Source organism: Vombatus ursinus, unplaced genomic scaffold, assembly GCF_900497805.2.
Source record: "Vombatus ursinus unplaced genomic scaffold, bare-nosed wombat genome assembly UNPS02003292.1, whole genome shotgun sequence".
Classification (NCBI taxonomy): domain Eukaryota; kingdom Metazoa; phylum Chordata; class Mammalia; order Diprotodontia; family Vombatidae; genus Vombatus; species Vombatus ursinus.
The window spans coordinates 13,037,530-13,049,085 of NW_020943070.1; the positions used below are offsets into that span (position 1 = coordinate 13,037,530).

Genomic DNA, 11,556 nt, shown 5'->3' on the forward strand with positions numbered 1-11,556 from the left:
GCCAATTACAAAGTGTTTTTACATAATTCTTCATTTGATCTGAATGAAAATGCTGTCCAAGAGGTAGAATGGTTTCCATATTGCAGAGGAGGAATATGGCGGTAGGGCTGTGTCTCAAACACAGGTCATTAGAGTGAGCACAGTGCTTTTTTGAATACAGCACAATCTCTAATTCCAAAGGATTTGTTCTACACAGACAAGAGCCTTTGCTTAACCTTGAGCCCTTTGAGCTCCTGACTCTTTCCAATCTCTCTCTCTGCCCCTACTAAATATGCACATGTGGCCAAGGACAGTCTAGGGATGGACTAAGAGAAAACCTGACAACTCTAGTGGCACATTTAATCTGTACTGTGTAGTTTAGTTATTTCTTAAAGACAACCATACATAGTATTTATTAAAGTAAAGACAACCATACATAGTATTTATTAATTGTTTCTTGCCAGTTTTATCTCCTGACTGACTCGTAAGCTACCTAAAGGAGTTAGCATCTCCTACTTCTCTCTGAGGCTCTGCAGGGCTCACATCAGTTGGATGCTCAAAGTAGACAGTCAGATACTTGTGGGTTTGACCTTGAGAGTTGCGCAGACAACCCAGACCACAAAGTATAGTTTGGACCAGACCATACGTCAAAATTCTTAGCTCTATTTTCAGATCTACATTCTATTTCTGTTCTATTTAGACAAGAGAGGTAGGTAGTTTAAACTATCTATGCCTCACTTCCTCCATGCCCTAAAACAAAAATAGGGTTTTTTTGTATTTCAAAAAGGTGGTAGCAGTTAGTTGGCACAGTGGATAGAGTGCCAGACTTGGAGTTAGGAAGACGTGAGTTCAAATTCTGCCTGAGAGAACTCGCTTAGCTGTGTAACCTTAGCAAGTCATTAACCTCATTCAGCCTCAGTTTCCTCATCTGTAAAATGGAGATAATCAAAGCACTCACCCCCAGGGTTGCTGTGAAGATCAAATGATATGACATGTATAAAGTATGGTGCAAATCTTAAGGTACTCTATGAATATAAGCTGTCATTAATAAATATATGTAGCGAACATTATAAGAAATAAGATCACAAGAATATAATACCTATTGCCACAGATCACTCCTGAGCAGTTCTGGAATGAGCCGTTTGTGCCTCCAGAATCTTACCCCACATTTTCCTCTTGTTGCTTTTCTACCACCAGAGCTATAAGGATGTGGCTGCCATATGTAACCAATGTGGAATGGGTGCCTTTGGTTTTTATAAGCTTGTAACCATTTTTTTTCCAGTGGATAGAGGGCTGGACCTGGAGCCAGGAAGACCTGAGTTCAAATGTGACCTCACATACCTACTAGCTGTATGACCCTGAGCAAATCTCTTAATCTCTGTCTGCCTCAGTTTTCACATCTGTAGAATAGGAATAATAACAGCACTTACCTCTCAGGGTTGTTGTGAGGATTAAATGAGATCATATTTGTGCTTTGCAAACCTTAGAGCACAACCGTATATAAATTTTTGTTTAATGTTGTTGTGGGGGTGGTTGTTATTGTTATTTTTCATGTAACCTGGTTGTTGATCATCCTTCATTGTCGAAGAGGACCAATGACATCAGGAGGGCAATGTCTTGACATGCAAGTGAATCAGATTTGAGTGAGGCAGGGCTGTGCAAAGTCATCAGCCTCACTCTCTCCTCCAGAGTCATCAGAGTCTAGTGGTGACACATGTCATGCAACCTATCTGAAATCCAGTGGTAGTAGGGGGCAGCTAGGTGGTGCAGTGGATAGAGCACTGGCCCTGAAGTCGGGAGGACCTGAGTTCAAATCCAGCCTCAGACCAAACACTTGACACTTACTAACTGTGTGACCCTGGGCAAGTCACTTAACCCCAATTGCCTAAAAATTTAAAAAAATTAAAAAAAAGAAATCCAGTGGCAGGGTACCAACAGACCAATCCCAGAAGTCCCGGGGGTGGTTAGAGAAGAGTTAGAAATGGCACTAATTAGAACTAAGATGGGAAAACCAGATGAACTAGACCCACTGCACACAAAGGAAATCTGGACTGGAGGCAACACAATTATGAAGTCATTGGAGGATCAGTTCCCTGAGTATCTGAAGCAAGGAAATATATGGAAATGCATAGAAAAATCCTGGCCCTTATTAATGCTGAAAAAAAGTAACCAAGAGACCATCAATAACTGTCAACTCCTCTATCAAAATGTACATGATCAAAGGATCATAGATTTAGGGCTGGAAAGGATCTGAGAGGTCATGATGAGAAAACTGAGGCCCAGAAAACTGGTGACTTCTCCAGGGTCACACAGTTGGTATATGAGTCAGGTCTTCCTGTCTCCTTTAGGGCTTCCCAACCCCTCACTATATTCTTTGTATTGTGCTGGGAATCACCTACACATTCATTGAGGGCATCCTAGATAAGCATGTTCGTAGGGAACAGAAAGGCTTTCGTGAATGATTTTCCAAATTCATACATCTTTATGGTGTGTCCCATCTGTATACCAAAACAGAGCAACAGAATTAGCTTTTGTTGATGACCTTATGATCATATGTCAGAGGAGGCATAAAACAGAATAAGGTATACTCACCAAAGGTGTTCTCCATTGTGATGGAGGAATCAAACCGAGAGTCCAAATGGAAGAGAGATTTCCTGTAAATGGTGAGGTTCTCTCCATATGCCCCTTTTGGTGGCTGGCATTGTGTGGGTGGCAGCAACCTCCAGAATATTGCTAAGCCTATTAGAAAAGATCCAGAACCACACAAAAGAAATGAACATTGCCCAAGGTAAGGTTTTAAGAGTGTCAGAAACAAAAGAGGAATCGAAACAAAACCACAAAATCCTAGTCTTAGTTCCCAGACCTCTGTCTCAGCTCTCAAAGATGTCCTTACATCAGGGTGTCAGTGGTAGATTAGTGCTAAGAAAAGCTAAAACCAGATTTTAAGTACAGCTGTTAGTTTGAGAATAGAATAAAGGCAATAGTCTAAGCAACGGAGAAAGGAATGCTTCCAATAAGTCTATATCTAGATTGTCAGGGGGTAATGGTTTTTATATTATCTCATAGTGAGCCATGGAGGCCATTTTGGGGCGTGAAGAGATAAATTTCCCATTTCCAACAGCAAGAATGATCCCACTTGGCCAAATTCACGGCTTATCTTGGCCACTATTCTGCCTCTGACAAAGTCACCAAGTTCCCTGCTGTTGAAAGACATGGCTGTCCCTCCTTGATACCATCAAAGGTTTCCTAACAACAAATGTCTCTTCCAACCTTTGCTGAGTGAGAGGAGATGGAGGGAACTTCTCTGACCAGGCACTTAATGCCTCTCAGAGATAGCCTTGATGGAAGATAGCTCGTTTTGGAGCCAGGAAGACCTGAGTACAAGTCCTATCTCTGACCCATAGTAACTGTATGACTCTGGGCAAGTCACTTAACCTCTTGGCAAGATTAGTGAGTTGACAAGTTTCACTGAAGGTGCCAACCCTCATTGGTACCAATAGTTTCTGCACCTGAGAATTCCCTTTACCAATGAAATCATAGGTCCATTCCTTTTCCCACCCAACTCTTACTTGATTACTGCTAAAGTCTGAGCTAGATTGATGTGTTTGCTCAACTTATACGTGACATTATAATTGAGTCTTTTTAAAAAATTATTTTAGTGGTTAGTGTGTTGGGATTATGCCTGATGCCAGTAGTGTTATCTTGGGTAGAAGAGAATTCCTTTTTCCTTGCCAATTATTTAATTAGGGCATTGCCCTAAGCAGTTTTTCCATGAAGAACATATGCTGCTTTCTACATGGACACAAATGAAATACCTTTAGCACGCATTAATGATATATTTCGAGATTCAATTCAAACCTCATTTCTCCATGAAAAATAATATTTTATGTCTTATACATATACATCATAATATATGTTATATATGTGTTTTCTATAAGACAATTTTTAACATTCATTTAAAATTTTTTTTGAGTTCTAAATTTTCTCTCTCCCTCCCCTCCCCCCCACCCTGAGACAATAAGCAGTTTGATATAGGTTATACATGTTCAATCATGCATAACATATTACCATATTAGTCATGTTGTGAAAGAAGACAGACCCAAAAGAAAAAAATATGAAAAAATACAGAAAGTGAAAAATAGCTTCAATCTGCATTCAGATTCCCGTCAGTTCTTTTTCTATAGGTGGATAGCATTTCATGAAATAGTTCTTTACCAAATGAAATACAATTAAATCTCATCCATCTTCAGTCCTATTTGGTAAACCTTATCTTCCTTGGGGCTGGTGATGGGGCGGGGAAGCAAGAGGGAAAGAAGCCAAATTATTATGTATGTATAAAGTCAAATATCATAACAACAATACATTTACAAGGGGAAAATGTTTTAAAAATTATTCCCAATGTCCAATGAACAGCCCAGTTTCCTCAAGCACTAGGCAATAACAAACTTCTAATAAAAAACAAACAAACATTTGGACAGTCGAATAGTTCCCCTGGAATTAACTGGATTTGACTTAAATTCATAAAGCAATTCTATAATAATTAACAATAATGAAGATACCTTGTGTTCATGTCACATTTTGTAGGTGGAACACTCTAAAATATTAAACTGAAAATGTTTTGAGTACTCTTCTGATGACATACTACATGTCTGTTATCAGAGGACTCACCAAGTTCAGTGAGTAAGGCTCATTACCAAAAGGGTGGCCACTAGGGCATGACATTTTTTTGGCTACAGTAAATATGTGGAGGAAGTATTCCATTGATGACAATGGAGAACTTTTAATACATTGAAGTAAGCAGTCATAACTCACAATTTTGTGCCTGGGGCAAGCACAGCACAAATGCTTCTTAAATTCAGTGGGAGAAGGGAGGGAGCAGAAGTTTTCTGGACACTCTAAGATTGTCTTGTAAGATTACTATGGGGAGGAAGTCCGTGATCTAATAGTTCCCTATTTTAACTAATTATTATTGCTAACTAAGTGCTAAATGAGTTTCTTCTTGTGCTGCTAGAAAAAGTATTGTCAGCACCCTTCTAAATTTTGGTGCAGCAGCTAGGTGGCACAAGTGGATAGATCACTCAGCCTGGATTTAAGAAGACCTGAGCTCAAATCCAGACACAGACACTTACTAGCCGAAAGTCACTTAACTGCTCTCTGCCTCAGTTTCCCCAGCAATTATATGGGGATAATAATAGCACCTGCCTCCCGTGGTTGTTGTGAGGATCAAATGAGATAATTTTAAAGTACTTAGCTTCTGTGCCTGGCACATAGTAGGTGCTTAATAAATATTTTTTCTCTTCCTTAAGTACCCTGGCTTGGTGCTCACCCTGGAACTTTGCTGGAAAAGGGTGTTAGTATTTCTCACTTGAAATTTGTAGACTAAACCCTTGCTATAGTAGCATTCAGGAAGCATCTCTCTCTCTCTCTCTCTCTCTCTCTCTCTCTCTCTCTCTCTCTCTCTTTGTTTCTCTCTCATTCTCTCTTTCTCTCTTCTCTCCGCTCTCTGTCTCTCTCTCTGCTCTCTCTCCCTCTGTCTGTCTGTCTCTCAAGGTTCTGCCTGGGTAATGCTGAACCTTAAACTGTACTGAGCTGTTTGACTAATCTGTATTATTTTCCAACCTCTTCCCCCCACCCCTACCTCAAATTCCCCCATTCCCCCCTCCCTCCCCAGGGATTGCCACCTAAACTGTGAAGGGCTCTGTTGTTCATAGCTGAGAGAGAAACTCATCATCCTGATGCCAATCTTTCTCCCATCCTGGTTGACCCCATTCACAGTATTTGGACTCAGCATTTTCCTTGTGTCTTGGAGAAGTATACTGCTTTCTTTAGGCTCTGGCTATCAAGGGTTGTTATCACAGTTACTCATGCTGCAAGAGTCAGAGAAATGCTTCCTCAGCCCATCCTTCTCTCCTATTGAATGTAAAACGAGTTTATCAAATTTCTCTTTCTCTAATTCCTTCTCTAGGGATGTCAGCACATTTGGAGTCTCCCCATAGCCCCATTTTCTGACAGTGTGTATCATTTCCGAATAGCTGCACCGGTAAGGATTTCTTCTTTTTTTCTACCTCCTCTCAAAAAGTCTGAATGCGAAAAACAACCCCAGATAAAAATAATACTTTAGCTAGACTTGCTTCTTACCTTAATATCCTTTTCCTTCCTCTTTCACAGGATTTGGCAGACTGCTCCACAGACCCTTACTTTGCTGGGATATTTTTCACAGATTACTACTTTTATTTTTATCGACATTGCAGCTAAGTTATTGGAATTTGGTTGGGTCCTTTATCAAAATGAGAAAAAAAAACAGTAAGAAACACTGCTTCAGGGTCCTTTTCCCCTCCCTCTCCCCATCCTTACGGCTGAAAGTTCTATCCTTGTCTGGGCTTCACTGAATTGAGAAACATTAAGGGGGAGAATAAAATGTTTGCTGGAACCTGGGGTTGTGTGAACTTCTGTGGAGTTCCAACTGGGAAAAATGTTATTTCTCCAAGTATTCAGCATTATTGGGTCTGGGAATCTTGCCTCTTCATTTTTAATGCTGGTAAGAGATAATAGAGAAGCTGTGCTTTGCTTAGTCTCAAGATACTTGAAAATATTTGGGGAAAAATGAGAAATTCTATTTTAGCTTACTCAGCACTCACTTGGTAATAAAACAAAAAATGTTCTTTGTATGAGGGACATATTTTCATTTCACAAAAGAGGACCAATGAGTGAAAATCAATTCACATTTAGGAAAATGTTTTTCAATGAGTGGTTCTTACTGTATGTACTACATACACGTCTACACTAGAGTGCAGGACTTAGCTTGTTAGTGAAACTCATTTTGGAGAGTTATGGGTCACCCTGTTTTGTAGTATCCATTGGTTGCTAAACTCTCACAGAGCATGAGGAGGCCTTGACAGGAAGATAAAGCTATTAGCCCAAGCTTGAGCCTTTGGGGGGGATCAGTTGAAATAAGGCCCAAGTCTGGAGAGTTAACCTTTGTTCTTTGGGTGGTCTCCAAGGGTTTTAGCTCTATCTCGCATGTCTCATTGGGTATCAAGCCCTACCGAGACTAGCTCAGGACTTTAGAGTGGAAATAGCTCAGGGCACTCCTAATCTACTCACAAAGACTTGAAGGTAAAAATCACATAGTTCTCCATCAAATAGGGCCAGACAAACTATAATTGGGCAAATCCCAGGGGTGTTTCTCAAAGTGTATATGAGGGTAAGGTGCCTGTAGGGCACGGTCAGTGCAATTCCTCTGAGTAAGAAGGCAGCTGAAATATTTGACTTTTCTCATTTTACAGTCTCTATCCATGAATCAGGCAACAACAATGAGATGCCAGTTTGGTTTTCACCAAACTGTTGACCCTGAATGAATGAAAAGCATTCACTAAGTCTCACTGTGTCAAGTACCATGCTAAGTACTGGTGATAGAAATTCAGATACAAAAGTGAGCTGGTGTCTGCCCTCAAGGAACTTATATTCTTTTTTTTTTCCTGAGGCAATGAGGGTTAAGTGACTTGCCCAGGGTCACACAGCTAATGAGTATCATGTGTCTGAGGTCATATTTGAACTCAGGTCCTCCTGACTCCAGGGCTGATGCTCTGTCTACTTCACCACCTAGCTGCCCCTCAGAACTTACATTCTAATGGAAGAAAATGGCACATATAGAAAAGTGATGACCAGGACAGGGAAAGTCACAAGGATAGTGAAAGGAACAACAGAGCAGTTAATTCACATACCGTTTGGTAGTGATTATTTGATTATAGTTATAGAGAAAGGAAAATATATTAGGAAAAATAAAATAGAAAAAAAGGAAGAATAAAAAAAATTATAGACAAAAGAGTGAAATTGGTAGTGGTGGGGTGAGGGTAGAGTGTCACAGGATGAAGATAAAGACCAATAGTACCAGGGAAAACATAGCCAAGAAGCTGTGCTCCTCTCAGATATTCTTAAATACATATAGTTTATAAATGAACAAATATATATGAGTGCTTGCTATGTGTCTAGCACAGTATTGAGTATTCTTAATTGTTTGTGCATCAATAGTAAACTTATTGGTAATTTCTAAAAGTTATCTGGACACAAGTATTTTGCTAATCTTCAATATTTAATAATAGCTAATTTTTATATAGAACTTGGGGCAGGTAAGTGGCATACTCTGAAGTCAGGAAGAATCATCTTTGTGAGTTCAAATATGGCCTCACTTTTACATTTTACATTACAACATTTACTAGTTGTGTGACCTTGAGCAAGTCATGTAAGACATGTTTCTGGTCTTCACTATTTTGCATTCTGATGTAGGCTCTCTGACCCAGACCCACTCAGAGTAGAATTTAAAAAAAAGGAACTGAGTAATTAAACAGGTAGACATGGGATGTCAGAGGACCAGAGTTCAAATTCTGGCTCTGCCACAAATGAGGGAATGCCTGTTAAGTGCTTCGTGAATTTTAAAAGGAGACTTATGTGTCAATTATTGTTATCTTTTTCTTGTCATTTGGGAAAGGGTTCAGATAGAGAGTCCTGGGAGAAGTTGATATCCTGGCATTGTTATTTTATATTTAATGTTCTAAGGACTATTAGACAGCCAGATAAAATAACTGCTTTTTAGAGTTGGATAAATATATCAGGATGCAAATTTATCCTTTTTAAGCTCACTGAAAGCATGCAGGGCTCATGAGCACCTTGTCCTATTCTTACATGATTTTGATCTCCTCTGCTAGTTCTCTATGTTTTGAGAGCTTTTTGTTCCATGTAGCTTGGAGATTTTGAATATATGGTATAGTTAATCTGTTTAAAAAGTTGTCCTTTAGTATTTATGGACCAACTAGGTCCTGGCAATTATGGGCTCAGTCCCAGTATAGTTTATTGGTTAACATGGTAGGCACTATATAAATGATAGCAGTTTTCTCCAAGATATTTTGAAATCTGTATTTGTAGTATAGGGGGGAGGTGGGAGGTGTTATCATTTCTCAGTCTATGAAAGATTATAAACTTCTGATTTGTATAAATTATAGTCATTAGGTCATACCTTGCTAGATATTTGGCAGGTGCTATTTTTTTTTTGTTTGAGAAATGAGGCCTTTATTAAAGAAACTTGCTTCAAAAATTCTTTTCACAGTATTGCTAACTGTATTTTCCTCCATCCTCTTCCTCCCTCCCCTCATTTATTCTATTCTGTCTCTCCTTTCACCCTGTCCCTCCTCAAATCCTTTTCCTAAAGGGATTTGTTCTGGGAAGTTTGGATTCAGTCAAAGGGCCACACCTGAGGACCTAGAGGGCCACATGTGGCCTGGAGGCCGCAGGTTTCCTACCCCTGAATCTAGTCCAACCTTTTCATTTTACAAATGAAGAGACTGAGTCCCAAAGAAGTTAGTCCTCAAGTGACTTTCGTAAAGTCACACGTCGTATGGGAAGAATCAGGCTTTGAACCCAATCATCTGTCTCCAGATCCAATATTCTTTCCACTCTACTCTACTTTCTTCTTTCTGTCTTAAACCAGATGGGATCTTGGAGACCTGGCTGGAAATTCATGCTTCTATAAGCAAGGTGCTTTTTCCAAATGTCAAATATAGATACCAGGTAATACACGTATTTAAAGTATTTGTAGAAACTTTGATGATTTTACCATCTGTTCTAAAAGAGTGAGTCTATGTGGGAGTCTAAATGAGCTGACTTATTCCATGGTGGAGTATTTTGACCTCCAATTTTTCAGGACTAAGTTCAAGGGGCATCAGCTTGAATGTTCTGAGTTCGAGTAACGCCTGGTCCCAGCATGACCTCATTTTCTGTGTTCCACAACCCACACTTTTAATGGAATCTCAAGTATTTAAAGTAGAAGAGATTTCATTCTTTCATCTCTCCATTCTCCTGAAAGTAAAAAACTGTTTGCTAACAGCAAAGACTCAAGTGTTCTTGGACTAGTTATAAATTATTCATCTTTGATCAGAAAGAAAAAATAATTCTAATTTTACATGATAGTACAAGTTTCCCTTTCTTTTCTTTAAATTGCCTTTATTGACGGCAAAAGTTCGCTTTCAAGAACATCTCTTTTGGCTTCAGTTTCCTTTCCTGTAAAATAAACGTTATAAGGTTATGGGGAGAATCACAAGAGATAGATAACATCTATAAAGTGCTTTGCAAACTCAGGAAAATACAAGTTCAAATCCAGTCTCAAACATTTGCTACCTGTTTGCTCTCTCTTTGACTCAGTTTCCTCATCTATAAAATGGAGATAATAATAGCATTTACCTCCCAGGGTGGTTGTGAAGCTCAAACGAGATAATATTTGTAAAGTGCTTAGCACAGTGCCTGGCATATAGTAAGTGCTGTAATTTTGCTGTGCTTGTTCAGTTGTTTTCAGTTGTGTCTGACCCATTTGGGATTTTCTTGGCAAAGATACTAGAGTGGTTTGCCATTTCCTTTTCCAGCTCATTTTACAGAAGGGGAAACTGAGGCAAACTGAGTTAAGTGACTTGCCATGGGTCAGTCTGAGCAGTAAATGTCTGAGGCTAGATTTGAACTCATAAAAATGGTCTTCCTAACTTCAGGACTGACACTGTACCCGCTGCAGCATCTAGATGCCTGTAAATACTACATCAGTGTTAGCTATTATTAAATATTGAAGATTAGCAAAATACTTGTGTCCGGATAGTTTTCAGAAATTACCAGTAAATTTGATATTGATGCACACACAATTAAGAAAAATACTCAATACTATGCTGGCCATGTAATAGGCATTCATGTATTTGTTCATTGATAAACTATGTATATTTTTAAGAAGGCTTGCAACATCACATTTAAGGACTGAAACACTTCTTTTTCCCTTCAAAATATGCCTCGAGAGTTCTCCCACCTACCGTATAAAACAATCCAGGGAATGTGGAAAATCAGATTCTTGCTCAAGTGATTTCTGTGTGAGAGGAGAAGGGGTGGGGTTCAAGTAGAATAATAAGGAGTGTGGAGGGATTTTTTTCTTACTAAAATGCCATCACCAAGATCTGGAAAATCCAGCTTGCATGTGCCTGTTTATTCCCTGAAAACTAAAGCTACAAAAAAATGAAGGAAGAATCTTTTAAATTCCTTCAGCTTATAGCTACAGGTAATAAAAAAATGTCTGTTTGCTACTTTATCAATTATATAATGTCATGTTCTTTTAAATCAGTGTGAATTAAAGCAATTGATATGTGTAGTATGTCGTGGCCTACTTATGCCTATCCTACATAAGATGAATGAGTTGTGTGCAAGGAATATCATAAAGGATACATCATCTGGAAAACATGATAAGAAAGGGAGGTTGACTGGTCATTTAACAAGAGCAATGAATAATATATGGACAGTATAAGAACAGCTCTGGCACCCACAGAATGCTAAAAGACCTAGAGAGAGGCTTCCTGCATTGGGTAAATCCTCTATAGAGGATTTGTCTTATGGAAGACAAGATGTAATGGATGAGAACTCAGGGTTGGCTGTAATCTTTACTTTGGGAATACCCACATTGGCAAGGTCACAGGCCCATTGACATATTGAAGGGATGCCTGTGTTATAAGACATAGGGATAAATTAGGTACCAGACCTGGGATTTTATTTGTATAA

At 39.1% G+C, this 11,556-nt stretch overlaps 1 protein-coding gene across 1 annotated transcript in view; it reads left to right on the forward strand.

Moving 5' to 3' along the window:
- MYRFL (myelin regulatory factor like) overlaps positions 1-6,234 on the forward strand; it is a 147,324-nt gene extending 141,090 nt beyond the window's left edge. Inside the window, 2 exon segments of the mRNA XM_027872047.1 lie at positions 5,945-6,019; positions 6,148-6,234. Coding sequence (XP_027727848.1) covers positions 5,945-6,019; positions 6,148-6,234 — 162 coding nt within the window.
- Positions 6,235-11,556: the final 5,322 nt, after the last annotated feature.